Genomic DNA, 27,417 nt, shown 5'->3' on the forward strand with positions numbered 1-27,417 from the left:
AGCACTTGTTCTGGTACCCTAGGGCTGGGGCTGCAGCAGTAACATTTCCCATCTAAACCATACATAATAGCCCCACAATAAACAAGCTACTTCCATCATACAAAATCCAGACTCCTTTGATGATTCAATTAAGAAACAAATGGTTTTTCAGTGTCTTGTGTTTTGTCCAAGTCTTGTTGCTGGAGCCCAGTGGTGCTTGGGAAACCACCTACAAACAGAAGGACTCCATCTAGAGTTGGGTGGATATGAGGGACCAAACCCAAAACGATCTGCATGTGAGACAACTGATCCAACATGTGATAGATCATCCCCTTAACTTCTTCCAAATATGCTTGACTCAGGTTTTTTTCATATATTCATATTCATATATTTCATATTCTTTCATATATTACCAAAAAGAGTAAACAATGATCATATCAATACTAAAACTAAAACAATGACAGATTTTTCAAGTCAAGTTTGCTACACTATCAGACTTGAACATTTTTGCTTAATAATCTAAGACCATAATTTTGGGGATGCAAAATCAGAAATATATCTTATACATGAAAATCCTCCACTCATCAAGAGGAAAAACTGTATATACTATTTAAATATTCAAAACTTCAAGTTAAACATAATGTTTAATATTTTTATATTTGACAGTAAAGTGAATGTAACAATACCATTTTTACATGTGACTACTTACAATTATATAGGCAATATATTTTAAAATATGAATTTTCAAATCATCAACGTGCAGAAGCCTAGGAAATATTCTCTATATCATTCCAATTTTAGTATATATCCACCCAAAGTGCCCAAAGTGAATGTGAATTCTATTGTCTAATAGTATGCCAGATGGTATCTCAATAAACCAGCAACACCAATGATCATAGCATTATCAATTTTCAATAGAAATACAAGCATTCATACGATATAAAACTATTCTAATTAACTAACATACTAGTTTTTCTTTTGGTTTTGGGGCCACACCCAACTCAGGGATTACTACTGGCTCGGCACTCATAAATCACTCCTGGTAGGCTCAGAGGACCATATGGGATGCCAAGGATTGAACTCCAGTCTATTCTGTTCAGCCACTTGCAAAGCAAATGCGCTACCACTGTGCCATGCTTCTGAATTAATATTTTAATTCAAGGATACATGTTATGCTTTTTATTGTGATATGTTTTTACCATATTTTTTCATATCTATATTTTAAAACTACTGAAATTTAAAATTGTGTTTAAACAATTTTCTATCTTTATCTTATTTAAAAGTGTATGTGTCTGTGATTCAATCATACCGTCCAAAGGGCTGTCTTTTCTCAACTGGCCCTTCTTTGGTGACCTTCTAAGAGAAACTTTATTTTCATTGCTCTTGAATAGTGCTAGGCGCACAGTCGGATCTGTCAAACAAGAGAAAGAGGTGACAACATTTCAGCTTTGGTTCATTCCTTTTTACAGTATTTAAAAAGGATAATGTCTGGGGTGAAAAGGCTTTTGTTTCCTAAGACAAAGTCTGGATTGGACGGGTCTGCTCATCTGTCTGATGCCAGTAGTCATATAGTGGAACTTTCTCTTTGGCTTTTACCTTATCATAAGCTGCTTCAGGTGGTGGGGTGGTGAGGTCTTTGCACAAAGTACATTTGATACAAAAAAGACCATGGGCCTCGGTCTCTGGGAGGCTTCTCAGAGTCTTTAGCTTTCTCCCCTTCACTGCCTGCTTTTGTCCTACCTGAAGGGGCCTCTTCTGCATTAAGAACAGGTGCCATATACACAGATGTTCTGGTGATGAGCTCTGCACACTCAGTCCAGTTAAAGAAGGCCATGATTAGCCAACAGAGATCAAGTCACCATCCTTGAGTGAGAAGTGAGAAATGAAAAGATACACTTTTTGAGTATCTGGGTCCTGTGTGTTCAAGCACCAGTTGTAAATTAAAAGTATCCACGAGATGGTGAGTCCGCCCCCACACACTGTTTCTAACCACTTAGGTTGGCGGTCTGTTGGAGCAGGGTAGTGGCAGAGAAATAATATACTAAGCAAGTAGCAAAAGATTATCAGAGCCTTTCTGCTTTTTGCTCTGTGGCTTCTCTCTCTCTGTCATGTGCTCTCTCTGCACCCACCCAAAGTCAGAACTGATCTCTTTTTATTCTCAACAGCTTAACACAGAAGAAGAAGGTTGAGATGGAGAGCTCAGCAGAAGCTCAACTGAGGAAAAGCTGTTTTTCAGAACCTCTTGCACCTGGGTTATCTCCAAAAATATTAACTTTGTTTCCGGTTAATTTCTTGACCCTATTTGCATTGGCCACTATATTGCTGATTAAAATGTGTTTTATCTGTATGAATCTTTTTGTTTTGTTTTATTCCCTATTGCAAAAATAATGTTGTATCTAACTTTGGTGCTTTAATATTAGTTTGCACAATTTTGGGGAAATGTATGCTAGTGTTAGTTTTAGTGTTAGTGTTTTAAAAGTTCTCAGCTATCCTAGTGAATGTTTCCCAATTAGTATGATGTTCTATTGTGATTTATTATGTAGCCACTTATTCTCAAATTATGTCTATAAAAATGTCCTAATCTCCACAGGAGTAGATGAAAAAAGATACTATAAACTGGATACTATAAACTCTTATTACAGTTCTCATTAAAAGAATATTTAGCAACTTATCTCAAACTATACACATCTGCAGAAAGGTTCTAATGTTTATGTGCAGAGATCTATGAAAAAATTTGATATATATAAAATATGGAAAAAGCTGGTTGTTTTGAGAATGATGTATACAATTTAAACTTTAATGCTTTGAGTTTTGGTCTGAGATTCCAGCCTCTGATGGAGAAAAGTAGAACACAAGTTTTGTAACTTTTCTCATCTTTTTGTTTTGTTTTGTTTAAAACAAAAAAAGCTGGAAATGTAGGGGCTGGAGAGATAGGATGGAGGTAAGGTGTTTTGCTTTTCACGCAGAAGGACGATGATTCGAATCCCGGCATCCCATATGGTCCCCTGAGCCTGCTAGGAGTGATTTCTGAGTGTAGAGCCAGGAGGAAACCCTGAGCAAAGCTGGGTGTGACCCAAAAACCAAAAAAAAAAAAAGCTGGAAATGTAAGGTGAACATAGCTGAAATCCTATCCAGATAACCTCTTCCTTTGATATGTAAAAGCCCATTTTAATTACAGGACCTTCCCCCATCCTCTGGATTGGTTCTGGAGATTAGAGAGAAAGAAGTTCTGGCTTTGAGGGGGGGGGGGGGCATAGGAAGCATATGGCAGAGAGAACACATGACAGAGATAAAGGCTATAAAGCAAAAAAGCACACACTCCAATAAAGCTTGAAAAAAAATAATGTGGTTCCTAGGAATAACTGAAGTTAGTGATGAGACCATTTTGAAGAATGTATGATACTGGTATAGGGAGAAATTGAAAACGTCCAAGCAGAAGCTCTGAATTAAATCTCTAAACTGCCTAAACCCAAGCACTACCAGGGTGTCCCTCGTGTCACCACTACTGTTCATCAGCAGTCCCACATGGCAGGGGCTCCAGCACTATGAAACTCTTGAGCACTGTGTGGGGGTAAAAAAAAATAAAACAAACTGAGCAAATATATGTTTATAATATAAAAAAACAAACAAGCAATTTTGATACTTGATTAGATACAGAACGTGATTAGATACATAACTAATACTTATTAGAAACTAATATATACTTGCTACTTGATTAGACACATAATACAGAAACTAGAAATACTAACTAGCTGATAACATTTTCATTTAAAATATCCAGGTATGCTTTTTCCTTTTCTGGGGAGTTGCATAATGCTTATCACTGCCATCTTTTTAAAAAGCATATTTTAGTAGCTTATGTATTTGGCCACTCAACTAACACTGGGAGAAAGACTTTTCCAGAGGAAGCTTATCCTACTTCAACTCATGGCACAAGTGTTTCATCTAAAGGGGAAACATACACCCCATTAGACACATAAGAAATTCTAATGGGGTCACAGGATAAATAGCATAAATGAGGGGTCACTTGGTATGCCCTCCCTAGAATGGGTCTACAAACCTACACCTGTAGGTACGGACCTTAGAGCATAGTGGGAAGTAACCATAGCTGATATGGTCCCCACATATATATCATAACTTAACTCAGTCAATGAATAAGACCTGATTTATAGAAGATAAACCAAGATGAGGTATTTTTTTTCTTAATATTGGAAAACGAAATGCCAGAAATGATGAGAAACTATGTAAAACCACAGTACTTAAATAAGAGTTTTTTTAATAAACCCACAACCTGGGAAATTCAATATTTTCTTAATTTCTAATGTCATGTAGCAGAATAAATACAAAGAATCATTTATTAATGTCTAATGCAATAGAAATTAATACATTGAGTGAAAAAATAATTGTTTGGTTTTTTGAGCCACACTGGTGGTGCTCAGAGTCTACATGCTGTGTTAGGATCAAGCTCTGATTATTAGTGTACAAGAAAAATTCTTACTCCCTTCACCAGTTTTTGATCCCAGAAAAAAGATTTCAAAATTACAAAATCCTGGGGCTGGTGAGGTCGCACTAGAGGTAAGGTGTTTGCCTTGCAAGCACTTGCCAAGGAAGGACCGCAGTTCGATCCCCTGGCGTCCCCTATGGTCCCCCCAAGCCAGGGGCAATTTCTGAGCACTTAGCCAGGAGTAACCCCTGAGCATCAAATGGATGTGGCCCCCAAAACAAAAAAAAATTACAAAGTCCTATAGTATATTTTAATTAAATGCTACAATATTAATTATTAATGAAAAATTTGCCATTACTGTGTAACATTTACAAACTGAGAAACTCTCCTAGTAAGAATAAATTATACTTACTAAAACTATATATTTCTCAAAGATTTTGTGTCAAATTTAGTAAATATCTCATCATTTTATTTACCTAGGATATTATGACTGTGATGCTCTGTTCAAATTTAATATAATTGTAAGCAATAAACTTGTGTATTTTGCTTTGGACCACACCCAGAAATCTCAAGCTTACTCCTACCTTTGTGCTCAGGGATTGCTATTTCAGATGCTAAATTATCTTATTCCTTTACTTTCTCTGCAGCCCCTTAACTAGCCACCATTTAATTCATACTCCAATCAATGTTTTAAAAACTTACAATTTGCATTAAATCTTGTTATAGTACATATTACAAATATCAATTTTATTTTCCTTAGTTTTTTTCCGTTTGTTTTGAGGAGGACTGGCTACACACACTTCAATCCTCAGGGGTTACTCCCTGCTCCTAACTGATGAATTACTCCTGGGACTGCTCAATGAACCAATGTTTAGTCGTGGTCAAATTGAGGTCAGATATATGTAAGGTAAGTGTCCTACCATAGTATTACCTCTCCAGTCCCTACCAATATAGGCTTGAGTTATTTTCTTCATGGAAATAAAATTAGCAAATAATTTTAAATGTTTCAGCAGTTGATAATCTGGAATTATTGTGACTGGCTGCAAGATTATTGCTTTTGCTAGTTGTGGCTCCATCTTCAGAACTCAAGTATTCTTGTACTTTATTTATTTTGGGGGGGAAAGGGGGTCACACCTGCCAGCGCTCAGGGGTTACTCCTGGCTCTACGCTCAAAATCACTCCTGGCAGGCACAGGGGACCATATGGGATGCCGGGATTCGAACCGTTTTTCTGCATGAAAGGCAAACGCCTTACCTCCATGCTATCTCTCCGGCCCCTTCTTGTACTTTCTATTCACTCTTTTTTTTTCCTATATAACCAGAAACTTAGTATGCATCAATGTAGGAAATCCACATATCTTCCATAAACTTAACAGCTGTTTTCTACCAAAATTACTATATTGAGATCTCATTCTCCCTCCAGGAGAACCCCACCAGTAACACATAATCCCCAGTCAAATCATCTCAGTCTTCACTACCTTTAGGTTATTGATTCTGCATGTGTTCAATAAGCCAGCAAACCTCACCTTATAAGAGACTTTTCTCACTGCAATATCAAATTCTAAATTACTCTGGTTTTCTGCTGAGGCAACAGTAAGCATGAATGAAAACTTTAGCAATGGGACCCCTATTTCACATCAAATACAATAGATAATTTAAAATGGATTAAAGACAATGATATATTAGATCAGAATCCATAAAATAGACTGAGAATAACATAAGCAGAACTATTGGTATATGACTACAGAAATGTCTTCAGTAATCTGGCTTCACTGGTAAAAATCAACCGCACATTATAAACAAAAGTTTCTGTGTGGTAAAAGAAACAGAACTGAAATAAAAAAACACACTCTAATCAATAAGCGAATAAATTAGCACAGCATACATTTGATAAACAGCTAATATTCAGTGTATGTAAAAAGTTAAATACAATTATAAAAATATAAAACACAGCCACATAAAAAATAGGAAGGATAGACACTTTATCAAAGATGACAATTAAATGGCTATTAAGTAAAAAAAAAGGTCCATTGTTAACTTAATATCAGAAAAATTTAAATCAAAAATACCAGTGAAAAAACTGAAGTAATAATAGATAATATGATGCTTGCCTTGCATGAGACTACTAGTTGGCTCCCAGTATCCCATATGGTTCCCTGACATCATTAGGAACATCACTGGGTGTACCCCCAAACAAACACATAAAATAAAATAAAGTAATAAAATAAAATAAAATATCAGTGAGAATGATAGAAAGACTAGACACAAGAATTACCAGGTGTAAGGTAAAAAAGAAACCCACATATAGTACTGGTGGGATTGTAAACTGGTTCCATCTCTCTGGAAAACAGCATAAATATTTCTCAAATAATTCAAAATAGAACTATAATATGACTAGCAATTTCACTCTTTGACATCTGTCTCAAGAATACTCAAACATAGGTTGCAAAAAGATCTATATACATCCATGTTTAATGCAGTACTAGGTACAATAGCAAAATACAGAAACAGCACAAATGTCAGACTGCAGACAAGTAGGTGAAGAAGTCCTGATTTATATGTGTATGTATACATAGTGAAGTACATTCAGTTGGGAGAAAAGATGAAATAGTTATTTCCTGTAGTACAAAGAAGTTAGAGGGAGGTTAAATGATAAATACCTTCAGTAACAATATAGAAAAAAATTAAGGGAATGAAAATGGCAATAGCCAGTGATACCCTTGGGATCCAACTACAGAAAGGAAGTTACATAGCAGAAGGGAGAAGAGATTTAAAGGAAGGGGGCATAGGAACACTTTTGGCACTTTGATGGTGGTGGAGATGCATTAAGTTTTCACATCAGAAATATAAAGAGCTATACTATTTTAAAGATGTTAACTCCATTAAAACCAATGCAAGACCATCATGGTTCATAGCGCATCATAAGCAAAATAGAAATAATTTACCAGGGATCATAATTATGAGAACTCATTGTTGGTAATTCCTTGTAATTTTAGGTTACATAATATAACTGGGACTTCTGTTTCATCCTTGTCTCCCTCCAGAAATTACTATTTAACCCATGAGAGACCACACTGCTTGCTTCCTCAATTATGGTTTCTTCAGCAATATGAAAGCTAAAATGAAGGACACTGGTGGTGGGAACATTGCACTGGTGAACTGAGGTGATATATATATATATATATATATATATATATATATATATATATATATAAAACTAAAACCCAACTACAAACATGCCTGTAATCATGCTGCTGAAATAAAGATATTTATTTTAAAAAAGTAAATTCTTCCTCTACTTGTGACTTTGTACAATTTCCCACTGTTTTCATAAAGCTAAGAATGCTGACTCATTCTTTGGCTCATATACATATGGTATCAAATTAAAGTGCTTGCTATTAGAAAATTACATAAGGTATTTTTGTTTGAATTCACATTTACTCTGTATTTATATGTCCTGGATCCTTAAAGATTATTGCTTTGTTAGCTGAGTTGGGCAGCATTCAAAGGGGCTTCAGGGTTATTCAAAAGGAGGATAGGAGCGAGGAGTCGGCAAAGAGTGGGTACTTAGAGACCAGACACACTCAAGAGTTATCAGAAGTGAGCCCGATTTATTGGAAGTTCTGTTTCATATTTAAGCAAAAAAAAAGATCATATGTAGGAAGTTGGGTAAATCAAGTGTGACATTTTTTGCTATAGAATAAACATTATGTGTCAGCACAATCATTAGACAGCCAACTAAACATTATATGTATATAGTATATTCTTTGTCATCAGTTTCATTTACCATATACAGTAATCAGAAAAATACTTATTCTTTCCTCATGGCTATGATTCTTGCTAGTCAACTATTAATCGACAAAATAAAATCCCATTGTCTATCTAATATTATACCAAAGACCTATTGTAAAAAGAGGGCAAGTGAAAATAAAAGAAGAGACATTTTCATAGCCTACACAATAATAAATAACTGACTAAAATATTATTATTGATTCTACTAGCTTGGGAAATTTTTATTATAGATATTAACAGCTACTTGGGATAAGTAGGTTTTGTTCCAGCAATTCTTGTTTTATGCAAAGGACAAAGGCACAAAGCATTTTCATGTACATGGCATTATTCGTTCTCATTATACATTAATGTTTAATAAGCTCATTGTTGCTATCCTGTCATGTGCTAACCTAGGGCACAACTAGCCTTTTCTCATCAATGTCTGCCAAGATCTTTTGCAGCAGGGAGGCTAGGCCTACACCACAGCAGTCCTGCTGGTATTCAGCCATCATGCCTGTAGGCCAAGGGCTACGTCATTAGACTAAGAATATAAGAAACTTAATTTCATCGAATTAAATTTTCTATTCTTTAACATGCCCTTCATTCATCCCAACCCACTGTTAAGGGTTTATGGACAATGTTGCCCCTGGTGGATGAACATTTTAGATGGGCAAATTGTCCACTTATCTCCGTGTATATTTGAGAATTCTGAGTAAAATTTTATCACAGAACAGAAATTAAGTGTTCAAATATGTTCAATTAAGCATTCAAAAATGTACAAAATGGAGTTAAAATTAAAGTTAAAAATCTTAGCTATTATTTTTCGCATTTTCAAATGAGTTAATATACATCATTGAATTATAACATTAAAAAAGAAGTAGAAAATCTTTATCAGATTAAAATACCTTTGCACAGTCTTAATTGATTCACTGTTACAAAATTAAGTGCTAATTCTTAATGTCGAAGAGTAATGCACTATCCCACATTCCCACTGATTTTCATTTCTTTTTTTTTTTTTTTTGTTTTTTTCTGGCCACACCCATTTGATGCTTAGGGGTTACTCCTGGCTAAGTGCTCAGAAATTGCCCCTGGCTTGGGGGGATCATATGGGACGCCGGGGGATCGAACCATGGTCCTTCCTTGGCTAGCGCTTGCAAGGCAGACCTTACCTCTAGCGCCACCTCGCTGGCCCCTGATTTTCATTTCTTTCTTTTTTTTTTTTTTTTGGTTTTTGGGCCACACCCGGTGACGCTCAGGGGTTACTCCTGGCTATGCGCTCAGAAGTCGCTCCTGGCTTGGGGGACCATATGGGACGCCGGGGGATCGAACCGTGGTCCGTCCTAGGGTAGCGCAGGTAAGGCAGGCACCTTACCTTTAGCGCCACCGCCCGGCCCCTGATTTTCATTTCTAACTTTCAATTTTACATTGAATAAATATTTTGGGAGAGTAGAGAAAAAAGTTAAATGTCATTAATATTTGCATTTCGGGATTCAATGTTACATTAAACAAAGGGTACTTGCTTTTATTCAATCAATTTAATAATATTTTGAAAAAAATCCCAAACGAGATTCAAAAGTTCACATAGAACAGTTTGGTTTACAATCTTGTATTTAAATTAGTACTATAAAATTATACAACTACCATATTGGGGTTTTACCTATTAAGTTAGAATTGATGACCACTATCAAAAATGTGAAGCTTAGGTTGTAGCTATTGTCTGTCTCCTTTCTCATTTGTTACCCTAGCATGCCCCCTTGTGACAGATAAAAAGATAATTTCATCTTTATCTGTCATATTAAAGCAATGATTTTGTACACAAAAATATATCTTTCCAACTGAAAGTTGTGCATATCGTTTACTTTGTAAGAATATCAATGTTTAATATTAAACATTAAAACCCTCAGTTACAAGAATCAGCAATAAAGACTTCAGGATATCTCCAGAGACAGTTTGACAGGAAATTCTAACCTGATTAAGTTTTTCTTTACCTTCACTATTAGTGACTAGTAGAAATAGCAATATAATGCTTGTGAGGTCAAGAATGATTTGTTAAAGCTGGCTAAATATTTTCTTATATAATTCTGATATTTGAACGTGTGCCATTTCCACATACAATTCATACCTGAAGATAAAAAAACAAATGCTCCCTCAATAAAAACTGCTTCCAAAAATGAACTTGCTCCAGGAGTTTTGAAAGTTATTCTCAGAACAACTTATGAAGGATGTTTGTGGACAATGTTTAATGGGAGTAAAAATGTACTTCAAAACAATGTAAAAAAAAGAAAAAAAATTGTAAAACTTTATCCAACTGCTTTGATTTATTTTACTGGATTCCATTTTCCTATATAAAAAAGTGTCATCTTAATTTAGGATTTGTAACTATGACTTTCCTGGGAACCACCACATAGATTTCAATGTCCAGACCCCTGATGAACTTAATAGGGTTTTATAAAGGTTGTATAGGAGACTCAAAGCAAGTTGACAAAGAGCATATATTTAATTTTAAAATGCTTAAATTCCCAATATTTTAAACCTGAAAATCTTTTATTACATAAACAATTTTAGAATTTCTAAGATCAAGTTATTTTTAATATAATACTCCAAATAAAATGCTACCTTTGCAAATATAAAACTGAATCACTCATAATTAGCAATTGTTAATAATGCAGAAATCATTATATCTTTTTCAGAAACCAACAGTATCCCAGCTGTTTTTGTATCTGTTTACAAAATATTAAATATGATATATGCTTAGATATGAATAGAACATAGGTGTGTATATTTATTATAATTTTTCTCTTGAAATAATTATTATAGTAATGAAATTAAAAATTTGAAGTTAAAAAGGTTTCTAAACAGAATTATATAGTATTGATATACTATATCAAATCAAATCAAATACTATATAATTCCAAAATTATATATATTGTGAACCAATAAAATTGTTTTGTGGTTACTAAATTGTTAGATATCATGATAGTCTCATGAGATAGTAATTTTATGAGGACTATAAATATAACTGAAAAAAACTAGCAGAACTTTTAAAAATGCATTTCCTGAGATATAATCTGTGTTTAATATCTGTATAAAAAGTTCTGAATGAATGCAAAGAAAATTCAATAGGCAAGTTATTTAAAATTTTTTAATTATTAAAGTATAAAAGTCTTAAAAATAGTTAGTTTCTGACCTAACTACCATAAGCTCTTCAACATATTAAGCAATTACATTAAGATACCTAAAAGTGTCCAAATAAAAATTTGAAAATTTGTCAAGGAGTATGGAAGATGTTTTTGAATATTTCCCAGTTCTGCATAATCATGAAACATGTACACTGTACTTCTCTTTTGAAGTGTTAAAATGTTAGATCTTCATAATTAATATTTATGAAGTGATGAATTTTAAAGACATGATTGAATGATCATGATAGTTAAAAACATGTAAGATCAAATAGGGAAAAATTATATTTAAAATCAATGTTGTCCCAAAGAAAACATCTTAGAAACAAAAGTGCAGTAGAAGACACAATACACACTTTAATAGCCAGTAGAAAAGTAGAAAAGAGAGAAAACATGAAAAAAACTTTGTAAACTATAACAAATAATTCAATACAATACCATAATTTTCTAAGTTCTTTGTATGCCATTTTAAATAACTGATTGTATCTAAGGTAAGCTAAGACATATTTAAGCTATCTAAGATATATTGCCATAGATGTGGTTTTTATTATTTTTAAACTTTGACAAGATATTCTAATTTTTAAATTTTAATTAGTTTTTATTAAAATTTAATCAACTTATCAAATTATTTTAAAAATTTAAAAATTTATCTTCAGTATGGACATACAATTGTAATTTAAAGAACTTTGATAACCCACCTAATTTTTTTCTTAATTTTGTCGATTTCATTTTTCGGGCTCTTCTCAGCATTTGCTGAGCAGTTGAAATATCCTTAAATCCCCTATTAAAAGATTATATTGAATAAAAGGAAAATAAATATTCAGAAGATATTTACATATGCATATACAGGAAAACATACACATCTGAGTCATGATGATTTAGGTTCCTGTTCAATAATCCGCATTTATCAGTTCCCTAGTTTCTTAATAATGAATAAAAGTGTTTTTGAAATTTTGAAAACTGTCTTCAATATTTAGTGTCAGTTGTCCAGTAGCTTAAGATTGACTACATACCATTCTTCTGAAACTTTTTCTTCTTTTTTCAATTTTAGCAAACTCCTTCTACTGTACTTGGATTCAGGAGTCCAGGATGAAGTTCTATATTCTAATCTGGTAGGAGAAAAAGATAAAACTAGTAACTCAAGACTTCTGAAAACTGCAGGCTATTTATGTTGTCTGAAACTTGGAAATAGAGTCAATTTAAGTTACAGAAAAACTATCGTCAACAGTAATAAAAGTCTGCAATTAATTTTAAATGTTTACATTTCAATTACTTGAAGCACACTTCAAATCTTTGTTAAAAGAAATGTAGCAACGGGATTTTATTCAAATTCTTTTCTCTAGCTATAGGGCAGTATTTAGACATTACTTATGCACATCAATTAATTATACTATTTCACTGACACCAATGGTGCAGTTGCTCCAAGGTACAGCACAACAAATTTTTCTGGGACTGAAAATTTGATAAAAGTATACTCTTCACATAAAATGCACTTTCATCTACGAACATGCAAATTCTCACCTATTTTTAGCATTGTTTCCTTTATAAAGAGTGTAATAGTCTGTCATTCATAAATGTATCTTCTGAGACAATTAATTTAATTTCAGTGAAATGTCTTTACCTGCTGTTTAAATGTGTGTGTTCCGGTGAAAACAAATTTTCCTTCTCATTGCAGAGCCGCACTTGAGCTGGATAATTTGGTAAACTCAGAGAACTGTCATCACATCTTAAGGTTTCAGAGAACTTTATAAGGAGATATATGTATAGAAATATAAATAAATGGGAACATTTTAACATTCATATAGTATTATTTTATATGTATATCAAGGTGGTTTCATGTGGTAAATTCATATAAAATTTAAAATTATAATAAAATGTATAAAAAAGTTACAAATGTGTTTTTATTGTGAAAAATATGCTTTTGGTGTAGTTAAATATACAAAATGAGTAATGACAAAGATCTCTGAAAATCTTAGAAAATAAAAACTTCAAAGATTATCAAATAAATAACAGATATTGTAGTCCATTGACCTCTTACTGAGAATCTTCAGCTGTTGCCTGCTTAAAGCATATTTTTGTATTTTTAAAGTGCTGTCAACTAATGATTTTAGACTACTGCCAAATATGCAGCTGAACCATATCTTTTTTTTTTTTTTTTTTTGCTACTGTGAAATAAAGTGTTGAAAGAAATCCAAAATAAAGAAAAAAATACAGAAGCAAATGAAAGAAAAGGTACATGAAAAATTACATCTGGGAGTGAAGAGGAAGTCTGATGCTTCTAAAAGTAATTGTGTTTTTCAAGTCAATAAATTGTCTTATTAATCACTCCAGTCCTGCATAGCCTTAAGAAATGAGCAAAGATTTCACCGAGAGGTTTCCATCATATGTTACCTTTGGCCAGTGCAGCTGGTCTGGGAGTAGCAGTGTTTGTGAAGGGATGCAGGCGGGCTCTGAAGCTTGCCATTCTTTCTCAAAGGCCGCCTTTAAAAAAAAAAAATTTAAATACACAGGCTTGAGTTGACTCAGCTTCAAACAAGAGATAAGAGATGTTTCAATTATCTTATAGGCTACAGGAGTTAAGAGAGTACATCAGAATGCTTATTTATGGGGAAACTTGCTATCTCTTTCATGCAAACATGCTAAAACTTTCGATTAAGACTTTAAGTACTGGAGCAAGAGCTCTAAAATGAAAAAGTGTAGAACTCACTGGAATCAATCACTCTCAATCAGCTTTGAATGCAAGTTAAGGACATCATCTAATTAAATTAAATGTTATAATTAAAGTGGTCATTTCTATAAGATTTCAATATCAAAATTTCTAAAGTCATTGAAGTCACTTTTACTTACTGTGAAATGTCACATATTTTGTAATAGGAGGGAAAAGAAGCAATTAGATAGCATGATATATTTCTAGTATAACTGTTTTTCAATTTTATTTTATTGAATAATAACAAATAAAATGTTGAACAGTGTTATTTTGAATCCCATTGCTTTTCATCTTAAATGTCTTTTACCTTTATGCAATTTCCCATCCACTTTATTTATACATTCGAACTATATTGGCCATGCAAGGCAAACACCCTACCACTGTGCTATTGCTCCAGCCCCAGTAGGTCAAAATTTTATACAAAGAATTGCATATACTATAAAAGTTATTTAGAAATCAGATAAATAGGGGCAGGAGCAATAGCACAGTGGCAGGGCTTTTGCCTGGCACACAGATGACTCAGGATGAACCTGGGTTCGATCCCCATGGTGTCACTGTGTGTGGCCCAAAAACCAAAAGAAAATAAATAATATAAATAATTCTTTTTGGAAGATTCAATTTTGGTAAAGAGAAAGCTTGGCGTGAGGTGAATTTTAGTGAAGATTAGGAATAATCTCAAGCGTGACTTAAGAAATGTCTAAATTGGGGTAGCGTGTTTGCCTTGCACATGGTGGACTCGGATTTGATCCTTGGCATTTTATAATCCTCTGAGCTATTAATAATTAATTCCTGAATGAAGAGCTAGGAATAATCCTTGAGTTCCACCAGTGTAGTCTAAAGCCAACCACCCAAAAAATAAAAAAAAAACGTGTTAGAATGTGGTCCAGGAATATAATTCAAAGTGCTGGAGAGATCAAGCAATAGGATGCTTGCCTTGCACTCAGTCAATCCTGTTTCCATCCCTTGTACCTATATAGTTTCCCAAGAACAAGCCAAAGGGATCTCTGAGCATAGAGCCAAAAGCAAGCCCTGAAAACCTCTCAGGTGCAGCCCTGAAAACCTCTAAGGTGCGGCCCCCAAACAAACAAAAATAAAGTACAGAAGCACATTCTTTACTTGTGGAAGCCTAAGTTTGATTCCTGGACCACAAAATACCTCAATTACTGCCAGAAACACCCCAAAAGACCAAACTATAAGTCCTTACCTTACCAATAAAAGAAACTAAATTTGGAGTATTTGTCACCTAGGGTCAGTTACATTCTAGTGGTATGTGTCAAAATAATTTTGCCAAGTGACATAAAATCTTTTACATGTATATATGCATACAAATAAATGTGACTATTAATTACAGCTTTTTTCTACTAGTAATATTTTCACTACGTTGTTTGATTTCAAAATTTTGAATATGAGCAAAAGTCATGAATATGTGACTAAGTGTTCAATTATGAACCTAATTTTCAAGTTAAATTATATGAGTAATTTTGAGATTTTTTTTTAGTAAATAGAGTCTTAAAAATATTGTTATGTTTAAAATATAAGACTCCACCTCCTTTTTTCTTGTTTGTTTTTTTGGGGGGGCCATACCCAATGACATTGAGGAGTTACTCCTGGCTATGCTACTTGGGTATCCAACCAAGGTCTGTCTTGGGTCAGCCCCATGTAAAACAAATGCCCTACCATCATGCTATCACTCTGGCCCCTCCATCTCTTTTTTATAGTGAATGTTATAACCTCTTCCTTTAGTAGTTGAGTAATGAATCTGAACAAAATTCTAGGGACCCCATTTTGTGCCTGCCAGTTTCTTAGGACCATGTGAAAGAGCATGCAATTAACAGTATATGGAATACATGTAGGGGGAAAAAACACCTAGGATTTAGTCTCCCCACTCTTCACCATGAAAAAGGCCCAGTATATTATTGTACCTTTTTAAATCCCCAAATAGCATAGCCAGAATAACTCCAGAATGTCATTGGGTGTGGCCAAAAAAAAAAGGGAGATGGAGTCTTATATTTTAAACATAATCAATCTATGATTGATGAGCTCATCATTTGGAACGTCTGCTCTCCACCTATAAGCATCCTTGGGGCTTTGAGTTTATGGCATTCCTGACACATACAGTAGACAGAATTTCATGAAAACTAGTTATTTCATTACTATTAAACTCATCAACTAAATGACAGAGAAATAGTGCAGGTATTAACATGCTTGTTTTGTAAACAAATGCCCATTCTCTGGCTCAGTACTCTGTATAACTCCTTAAGGACTGCCAGGAGTGATCTTTGAGCACAAATAAGAATTAATGACAAAGTACCTCCAGTTGTGTTCTTTGTCAGTTTCCACTATATATATTTTTTAATTTTGGGAAGTGTGAAATCCACACCAGTGATACTGAGGTTATTCTTGGGACCATATGGGATGCTAGGATTGGATCTAAGTCAGCCACAGATAAAGCAAGAACCCTGGACAAAATTACAATCACTAACTCTAAATAGCCCTATTTAACAAAAGAAAAAAGAAAGAAGGAAGGAAGGAAGGAAGGAAGGAAGGAAGGAAGGAAGGAAGGAAGGAAGAAAGAAAGAAAGAAAGAAAGAAAGAAAGAAAGAAAGAAAGAAAGAAAGAAAGAAAGAAAGAAAGAAAGAAAGAAAGAAAGAAAGAAAGAAAAGCAGAGAAAGAAAGAAAAGCAGAGAAAGAAAGAAAAGCAGAGAAAAAAAGAAGAAAATAGAAAAAAAGAATAAAGATAATGTCAAGAAAAGAAAAAAAGAAAAGGAAAAGAAGTGACTGACCAAGGGAGGATTGGTAAACCTTGACTCATAATCCCAGTTTTGGGAGGAACAGCTAAGATTTGTCCCGTATTGTAAAGGTACCCCAAATTGTCCCTGTCAAAGGGAAAAGCTAACATACTCTAGTAACAACTTGGCTTCACCAGAAAGGTGGCTGTTACTCTCCTCCCCCAACTTCCTGTTTTGCTCACCTTGAGAGGCTGACCTGCTGTTGTTACTCCCCTCCCCAAATCCCCTCCTCCAAATCTTCTCCCCCAACTTTCTGTTTTGCTCACCTTGAGAGGCAGAAGGGAGTTTCTGGGGGAGGAAGAGAGGGAGCAAGAAGCAGGTCTGCCTCTCAAGGTGGTCAAAACAGGAAGTTGGAGGAGGGGTGTAACAGGTGGCAAATCTACAGTTTAAGTCTAGGACTCTAGGACTCTGTCCATAGCCTGGAAACAAGCTTTAACTTAGAACGGATCCAGGTAACTGCAGTTTCAGAAGCGCTTCTGTCAGACACTGTGACAGCTCACCTAAGTTAGTTAGAAGGAACTTAAGGATTTTTGCCCACTACCTCATAATTCGATATACAATGTGGAAAACAGGATTGTTTAACTAATAACATTCTTTTGTGACCTCAGGAGGAACACACCATAGCAATATATAGGGCTGTTCGATTACTACTATGGAGATCAATGGTCAGGGTTCATTCCTGTTCCTGATGAGTCAGCTAGAATCAAGTCTCTAAGCAAATTATTTTTAATGCAAAGTCAAACACACATAGTCTTGTGACTCTTACAAAATTTATTTATTAGTCTTAGGGTAGAAGAGGCCTTGCCATACAATTCGTACTCCCATGTGCCCCTGAAAAGCTGTGTACTACTGTTGATACATATTAATATCAACTGGATTTGGTCATAGAGCTAGTTATACAGTTCTAGAAGCTCCACTTGGCTTAAGTCCCAAGTGTGGTGTGAAGGTCAATACAGAATCAAGAAAACATTGCTTGGATTTCATTAATAAGCTTAATTAACTCTGAAAATGAACTGATAAACTTTCCCTAGCGTTTCTCAAATTTTCAAGAGTCACTGGACTGAATCCTTATGAAGAATGTTGCCTTAAAAAACAATTATGTTCAGTAACCGTTCTACATGGATCTTGAATATTTATGTATGAATTAAAATAGAGACCACCTTTTAATGAAATAAATAGTTAATAGTCATAGAAGATGCAGGCTTTATTTTTCAATAGTTTCCGCAGGACACAAGGCAAATATATTCCAGTTTCTGCACATTTACATATAAAATATGAGACAATAAATAACTAAATGCAAAGTATAAGACAGCTGAGTGAAAATACAAGACAAAAGCTTAATGAATTAATCTATAAAGGTGATTCAGATATAATTGAGAATACTTTGAAAATACATTTATTTATAGCATTTTAAGAAAATATTGAAAATGATTTTATAAAAATTTAATGTGCATCTGGACTATATAATAATTGAATGGAATTTTCAAATAAAAATATGGAATAACAAAATTAAGAATTCAATTTACAAACCAAAATTGATGAGACATCTAAGGAGAAATCATTAAGGAATTATAATGTAGGTTAGTGGGAAGCAATGAAGCAAATGAGATACAAATTAAAATACAAAGAAAAAAAATAAAGACATTTTGGTGTCTATAAGACATGTGAACTGGAAAATATTATCATGTATTTTAAGTCACTTTCAAAAAAGAGATCAGGAAAAAAGTGAAATGTATGAATTATCTCTAGCCATTAAATTTTCAAAGCTGATGAAAAGTATTAACCACATATTCAAGAAGTCAGATGACCTCTGCACTCCAAGAAGAGTTAATTTAACAAAAAATTGCTGAGCTAGGCTAAAAAAGCAGGAATAGACTAATTAATATTAGTATATATATACATATATAGTAAATATACTAATTAATAATTAGTATAGCAGTAATTAGTGGGAGAACAGTACCTTTAGAGATTAAAAAAAGAGAAATATTTTTACTGAATTGTAAATAGAACCTCAGGAATCTAATTGCTAATAAAATGGCATTTGTAAATTGTGGGTGTACCTATTTTAAACCCTGAGACCCACCCATTTCTGGGAGGGGTCTTGGGAACCGGATAGTAGGTGTAACCTTACCTACAAAACCCTCCCATTCCTGGGAGGGGTCTGGGAAATGTTAGATAAGGCTTGGACCAAGGGAATTTGGCCCTTTTGGCTTTTTGCCCTTTTGGCTCTTTGCCCTTTCTGCGCTGCTGTGCGCTCTGGCTTCTGGGTTTCTGTGTTCTGGTTTTTGACCAGCATGGAGCCCAAAGGAAAAATGGCTAACAGGAAATAAGATGCAGGGCTAGCAAAATATTGCTGTGCTTGAAAGGTTATGAATAGGCCACACACACGTGGTGGCTAGGGCTTGAATAAAGATGATTCTTCCTGAAGCCTGCCTGTGAGTGAGTGATTTCACCTGGGCCTGGGACTCGCCGACTGCATGGAGGTTGCAGAGCCACGTGGACTGGAATGGCACGGAGAGAAATCCACCGCCATCCAGCCCCATCGTTAATTATTTAATGCAACAGTAAATTAATAAAACCTGCCTGTATTCTTATAGCCAAGGAAACTTTTTTATAATTTAAAGTAAAGGACCTAGAACATATTATGTTAAATGAAGTAAGCCAGAAGATGAAAGATAAACACGGAATGATAGCACTATTCTAAAGCACCTAGAACATACATCTTATATACAACTAATAATCAACAATCAAATAACAGGGTTTAACAGGGTAGAAACCCCAAACACTGTAACAGTCAACATATACTGGAGAGCAGTGTCCAAAACACATGAAAGAGGAACAACACAAACTCTTGACTACACACTATACCACAAAAAAAAAAACCAGCAACAGCAGAAACAGCAGCATAGAAAGACCAGGTAAGTAATCAGCCTTCTACTACAAAGGCCCATAATAAGCCTTTAGGGATCTTATACAGGATTACAGGTAAAGGATACCATGGGAAACCACTGACTCCAATGGAAGCATTCCATAAAAATATGTTTCAATGCCTTAATCTTTCTATAATTAAAATAACCTCTCAGCTTTTCTGTTCACAGGCGTTCTTGGATACAAAGGGTGGACAAACTAAGATTGCATCTCGGGGCTCAATCACACAAGATACGAGAATGTCCCGATAAAACTCTTTAACATTCCCTTTATCCCTAGGTAATACCTTCATTTAGGACTTGAAGCACGTGACTACCCAGACTACCGAAGCAGCAACTGTGACCTATAGACTTATACTACAGTCCCTTACTAATAGAACACACTCAAACTAGCATTCCCTCGCTCTTTTCTCTACTCTTCTCACTACTGTTTTTTTTTATTTTTATTTTTTCCCTTTTCTCTCCTTTTCTTTTTAATTTATTTTCTCTTTTCTTTCCTGCCCCTTCCATATACTTTCCCCTTTAATCCCTTTGAAAATTCAACTATCCCTTCACCCCGCAATCCCATCCAGATTCCCCACATTAAAACTCTTCACCCTCAGTTCCTATTCCATTAGGCATCAAGAATGACCTCCTACCCCAGCAAACTAGTACCCAGCACCCAAGCAAAGGGACAACAAGTCAAACCCACACCTTGCCCCCTACAAGAAAAGGCAACCAACTCCCCTGCTGACTCATGCTGCATGGTCCTCCTTACCAATTCTTCCTAACGTGGACTGTTACTTGAAACCGGACTTAGCTCTACAAGTATCCCCCAATGCATGAACTCTTCCCAAGTCCTCCCTGCCGCAAATCTTTTGCCAATCTCAAGAAGGTCAGGTTGGGAGATGAAAAGGCGCCTGGGAACCCACACACCACAAGAAAATCTCAAAAGACAATGGGGAAACTTATACTACCATCATAAGTATTAGACCTGTATTACTGTACCTTTTACCTGCTTTTCCCCAAATGCAAGATACTTTCTTGCATCGCCTTGTTCTTTTAATTTTTTACTTCCTTTCTTAAAAATCTTTTTTCTTGTCATATATATATATATATATATATATGTGAGCATGTATTTTTTTATTTCTATTTTTATCTTTTTTGGGTGTGTGACCTGTTTTTGTTTTCTTCTCTCTCTACCCTCAAATGCACCGGCAATATAATGTAGCACCATTTCTCCATGCAAAGGCACACTTAAAAAAGGGGAAATCTTACGTATAAAAACGAGCTCTTATTTATTAGGAATAAGAACTCATTCTTGTTTACAATATAGGGTTATCTCCCACCTTGAAAATATGTCACATGGATCCAACTTAGACACCAGCCTTGAACCTTGGAGCACAGGCATAGAAACGACACACTTCTTCACAACAGCCACAGGAAACAAATCCCAACTGGGACATCCTTAATAGTGCTCGGACACCAACAAGTGCCAGCCCTAATATGATACCGTGACAATGAGGACAATGGGAACAACTTGACCTAAGAGCAAGTTATCCTATCTCACTAGCTAACGATAAGACAAAATCAGAAGACTTGTCACCCTTTGGTCTATCCAAATGCCAAGATCGCGATTTACAGATGACTGGCTGACAGAACCATGGCCAGACTGTATGTATCCTGGGACCAATAAAAAAAGCCCTAGTCTAGGGTGTGAGCTACGACCTGCATAACAACTAGTTCCAGAGGTCTATCTGAGACTATTGCAAAGAAAGGGGACCTCTGGAAATATAACGGAAGATGCTATCCCAGGCCCCTTCCTAGGCTCAGTGCAAAGACCAGGACCGCCAACCACAGAGGATGGATTAAAATGACACTGAGGGAACAGAACTTCTAGATCCACAAAGAAAGACATAATCATAAGTTCAACTCCTTGACTCGTGCAGATACCGAGACCTCTAGATACAGAGGTCTGATGTTATCACCCAGGACGGAGCAGAAGTCTTCCATACACCACAAAAGCACCAAGGGGAGTAAATGAACCTGAAATGACCCTATAGTTAATCCCATGACAATATACTTCAAGGATAAAACCCTGTATCTCTTAGGCAAAGGAAATTCCTTTTCGAATGACCCCAATATTTACTGTGCATCTGAAGGAGGGAAAAAATAGAACAATTTTTTATTATTATTTACTTATCTATGTTTTGTTGATTTCATTGTTGTGGTTTGGCTATTGAAGTGGATGTCTCCATTTATATTTATTTTCTTCTTTTCTTATGTGCTCTGCCACATTTTTTTTTTAATCTCAATACCATGGCTTTTATATGGTGCTTACCCTTTTTTTTTTTTTTTTTTTTGGAATGCTCACTGGATATTTTATTTGACAGTTCTTTATGTACTGTTGTGGTGTTTCACCTTCTTTTTCCCCTTCATCTCTCAAACCAAGGATGAAAGCCTCTAAGGACTCCACCCATTTCCGGAGTATCTGATTCTTTTTTTCTTTTTTTTTTCCAGGTTATTACTTTTCTTCAAACAAAACCACATAACTTGAACTATCTAGTCCCACTTCCCAATTTCGGGGGGGGGGGAATAAGGGAGGTACCAAGATCAAATAGGTGTAAGACCACTAAGTAGTAAGCTAGGCACAGAGGGGCCCACTTATTCTAGCAGCCCCGGTGGTAAGGGAAGAGGATATGGGAAGAAGGACGGGAATGGAGGTGGAGGGAGGACAATTTGGTGATGGGAATTCCCGATTTTATGTTAATATGTACCTAAACATTATTGTCAACAATATGTAAGCCACTATGATTAAAATAAAAATTATATTTAATAAAAAAGAAATAAATAAAAACAAAAAATAATTTAAAGTAAAGGAAATTTTAAAATATTGACCCAAGTTAAAACAAATACTAATATAATTTCAACAACACAAAGCAAGATGATACAGGTGGAAGAATGTTTATGTAGCTAGTACAATAAAAAGTAACTTCTAGGGGCCAAAGCTATACCACAATGGTACTGTGTTTGCCTTGCACGCGGCAGATCCAGGACAGACCTGGGTTCTATCCCCAGCTTCCTATATGGTCCCCCAAGCCAGGAGCGATTTCTGAGCACATAGCCAGGACTAACCCCTTAGGTCACCTGGTGTAGCCCACCACCCCCACCCCTCTGCCCCCAAAAGTAACTTCTACGACCAGAGAGATAGTACAACAGGTAAGGCTCTTGCATGTAGCCTACCCAGGTTCCATACTCAGTACCTCATATAAAGACAAAAACATAGCAAATTTACTGGAAATAATTATGAAACATTAGTATTATAAAATTAAGAGCCAAAAGAAAGTTGCAGGCATGAATGTGATGAAAGATTGCTACTAAGAAAATTAAGATAAAACCAAAATGTCTTGTGCTGACTAAAAAATATCAATAACAGTGAATTATCTTTTTAAATGAAAATATTAAAATTGTGTCTTCAAAGCATGAGAGAAATAAAAATGACAGAGAAATGTACAAATATAGTATAATTTTAACACATCAAAAATTAACAATTCCTCCAAAAATGACAAAAATAAAATTTTAAATTAAATATAGGTAAAACATTGGCACTTATGGTATTAGTATCTACAGTTACTTCAACTCACCACCACCAGAGTGCCTAGGAATCTACAACCCATGCCCAAAACATAATTAATAAGGAAATTGAGATGTTAGTAATTATATATATATTTATATAATGTGCATTATTTTTACATGTTTGTGAGTTTACCAAATAGAGTATGTGTGGAGAAAATAATTGCACCAGTCTTATATCAAAGTAAACCAGAAAAGAGAAAAAGAGTTGAAATACTTGCAATTAATATCTTATATCAATGTATAATGTGAGAATCAAAATATGAAAACTTGTAAGAGAAAATTTACAGGCAGGAAACCTGTTACAGGCAAGAAAAAATACTGAATAAATTATTAACACAATATAGGAGCCAGAGAAATAGTATACTTGATTTGTATGTGCTGACTGGGGTTTAATCCCCAGCATCTTACATGATCCCCAAACCACCGGTAGCGATAACTGTATATAGATTCAGGAATAACACCTGACTACTGCCAGATATGACCTCCAAACCAATCTGTATCTATATATATTGCATATTGTATATACACATATACAACACACATATACATGGTATACAGCCAGACTATGTACATGGTTTGCAGGTGGGAGGTCTGTATTTTAAACCTAACAGTGCACATAGCTCTCTTGGTATTGTTGGAAGAAACCCTAAAGCATAGACCTGGGAGTAGCAAGCCCTAAGTACTACTGGTTACGATCTCAACATACAAAAGTCAGCAAATTAAATTCAATGCTATATAAGAAATGACACAGTATAATTAGGTTTATTTAGTTTATAAATATGAAATGTAATGTATGAAATTAATATAATGTGCTTAAAAGTATTCAATAACATACAAATCAGAACAGGGGTGGAGAACACATGGCTCTCGAGCCGCGGCTCCCAGCCAAAATGAATGTGGCTCTATGCCTCTTATCATTCTTTTGTATAACTGTGGCTCTTTGCCAAGTTTGGATTTTGTTCTGCTGCTTCTGAGGAGGGACCTCTGAGGAGAGATCTCCAAGCATGAAGTCCCACCCCCAGGCTGCATCATCTGGCAGATGGCAAAATGCAATATGTGTTTAATAGATTACTGTTAAAATTATATGCTTTTGCGTGAGTGTTTGTTTGTTTTGGCAGGTCACTGCGTGATGTGGCTCTCTGACTCCACAGTTTACAATTTTGGCTCTTTATGTCGAACTTGTTTGCCACCCCTGATATAGAATCATCATGCAAACATTTGTGAAAGATAAGAAAATAAAGAAAAGGTTTTTAAAGTAGAGTTTCTACATGAGACCTATATTAAATATCTTAGTTATGGAATACTTATTGAAAGCTTTCCCTTTGAAACTCAGGCTTAGACTAGTATGACTGCTAATATCATCACTATTTAACATTTTCATGAAAGTAATAGTCTAGAAAATAAGACAAGAAAAATAAATATGTATAAGAATTAGAAAAGCGTTTTTTTATATTATTATTTTTTAATTTAATCCACTAACACTATGACTGGCTTTGAATGACCATCTATGGTAAGAGACAGTATATTAGGCATTGAAGGCGTAGATATAAGAATATGAATAATGTAAAGCTAGAGAACAGGACATATCAAGTATCACAGCTGTCATCAAATTATATCTACTATTCAAAAAGCTGCATAAGGAGCCTGATACATAGTTTTCTAGACCTGCTTCACAATGCTTAATAGCAGAGATTGCCTGCATCTTGGCCCTTATTAACATATGCTTGTGGCTTTATTTTAGCTGAACAACACAAGTTATAATTTGCTAAATTTATTTTTTGACTAATTTTGTTTTTCTTTCTAGAAGTTGCTAGAAAATGAAAAATTATTTGGATTTTTGTTTTCTTCTTTTTTTTAAATTTATTTTTTTTCTCTCTTAATTTGAATATCTTGATTACATAAATGATTGTGATAAGGTTTCAGTCATATAAAGATCACCCCTCTTCACCAGTGCAACATTCCCGCCACCAAAGTCCCAAATCTCCCTCCATCCCACCCCACCCCCACCTGTACTCCAGACAGGCTTTCCAGTTACCTCATTCATTCACTTGATTATGGTAGTTCTCAGTGTAGTTATTTCTATAACTGTGCTCACCACTCTTGTGGTGAGCTTCATGGAGTGAGCTGGTGTTCCAGCTCTCCTCTCATTGTCTCTGAGGATTGTTACAAAAATGACTTTTATTTTTCTTAAAACCCATAGATGAGTGAGACTATTCTGTGTCTCTCTCTCTCCCTCTGACTTATTTCACTGAGCATGATAGATTCCATGTACATCCATGTATAGGAAAATTTCATGACTTCATCTCTCCTGACGGCTGCATAATATTCCATTGTGTATATGTACCACAGTTTCTTTAGCCATTCGTCTGTTGAAGGGCATGTTGGTTTTTTCCAGAGCCTGGCTATTGTGAATAGTGCTGCAATAAATATAGGTGTGAGGAAGGGGTTTTTGAATTGTATTCTTGTGCTCCTAGGGTATATCCCTAGGAGTGGAATAGCTGGGTCGAATGGGAGCTCAATTTCCAGTTTTTGAAGAAACCTCCATATCGCTTTCCATAGAGGCTGTACTAGACGGCATTCCCACCAGCAGTGGATAAGAGTTCCTTTCTCTCCACATCCCCGCCAGCACTGATTGTTCTCATTCTTTGTGATGTGCGCCAATCTCTGTGGTGTGAGGTGGTATCTCATCGTTGTTTTGATTTGCATCTCTCTGATGATTAGTGACGAGGAGCATTTTTTCATGTGTCTTTTGGCCATTTGTATTTCTTTTTTTTTTTTATCAAAGTGTCTGTTCATTTCTTCTCCCCATTTTTTGATGGGATTAGATGTTTTTTTTTTGTAAAGTTCTGTCAGTGCCCTGTATATTTTGGATATTAGCCCCTTATCTGAAGGATGTTGGGTGAATAGTTTCTCCCACTCAGTGGGTGACTCTTGTATCCTGGGCACTATTTCTTTTGAGGTGCAGAAGCTTTTCAGTTTAATGTATTCCCATCTGTTAATCTCTGCTTCCACTTGTTTGGAAAGTGCAGTTTCCTCCTTGAAGATACCTTTAGTCTCAATGTCATGGAGTGTTTTACCGACATGTTGTTCTATATACCTTATGGTATCTGGTCTGATATCAAGGTCTTTAATCCATTTGGATTTTACCTTCGTACATGATGTTAACTGGGTGTCTATGTTCGCTTTTTTGCAAGTCACTAACCAGTTCTGCCAGCACCACTTGTTGAAGAGATTTTCTCTGCTCCACTTAGGATTTCTTGCTCCTTTGTCAAAAATTAGGTAATTGTATGCCTGGGGAATGTTCTCTGAGAACTCAAGCCTATTCCACTGATCTGAGGGTCTGTCTTTATTCCAATACCATGCTGTTTTAATAACTATTGCTTTGTAGTACAGTTTAAAGTTGGGGAAAGTAATGCCTCCCATTTTCCTTTTCCCTAGGAGTGCTTTAGCTATTCGAGGGTGTTTATTGTTCCAGATGAACTTCATAAGTGTTTGATCCACTTCTTTGAAAAAAGTCATGGGTATTTTTAAGGGGATCACATTAAATCTGTATAATGCTTTGGGGAGTATTGCCATTTTAATGATGTTAATCCTGCCAAGCCATGAGCAGGGTAAGTGTTTCCATTTCCGTGTGTCCTCTCTTATTTCTTGGAGCAGGGCTTTATAGTTTTCTTTGTATAGGTCCTTCACGTCTTTGGTCAAGTTGACTCCAAGATATTTGAGTTTGTGTGGCACTATTGTGAATGGGATTGCTTTCCTGACTTCCATCTCTTCCCTATTATTATTGGTGTATAAAAAGGCCATTGATTTCTGTAGGTTGATTTTGTAGCCTGCCACCTTGCTATATGAATCTATTATTTCTAGAAGCTTTTTGGTAGAGTCTTTAGGGTTTTCTAAGTAGAGTATCATATCATCTGCAAACAATGAGAGTTTGACTTCTTCCTTTCCTATCTGAATTCCCTTGATATCTTTTTCTTGCCTGATCGCTATAGCAAGAACTTCCAGTACTA

At 35.2% G+C, this 27,417-nt stretch overlaps 1 protein-coding gene across 1 annotated transcript in view; it reads right to left on the minus strand.

Annotated features, from left to right (window-relative positions):
- Positions 1-27,417, minus strand: part of LRRIQ1 (leucine rich repeats and IQ motif containing 1) — a 187,082-nt gene that overhangs the window by 67,337 nt on the left and 92,328 nt on the right. The window contains exons 17-21 of the mRNA XM_049782952.1: positions 13,761-13,850; positions 12,991-13,112; positions 12,383-12,478; positions 12,068-12,150; positions 1,289-1,390 (exon numbers count right to left, since the gene is read on the minus strand). Coding sequence (XP_049638909.1) covers positions 1,289-1,390; positions 12,068-12,150; positions 12,383-12,478; positions 12,991-13,112; positions 13,761-13,850 — 493 coding nt within the window. The remainder of the gene's footprint in view (positions 1-1,288; positions 1,391-12,067; positions 12,151-12,382; positions 12,479-12,990; positions 13,113-13,760; positions 13,851-27,417) is intronic.

The sequence above is a fragment of the Suncus etruscus genome, chromosome 11 (assembly GCF_024139225.1).
Source record: "Suncus etruscus isolate mSunEtr1 chromosome 11, mSunEtr1.pri.cur, whole genome shotgun sequence".
NCBI lineage: Eukaryota > Metazoa > Chordata > Mammalia > Eulipotyphla > Soricidae > Suncus > Suncus etruscus.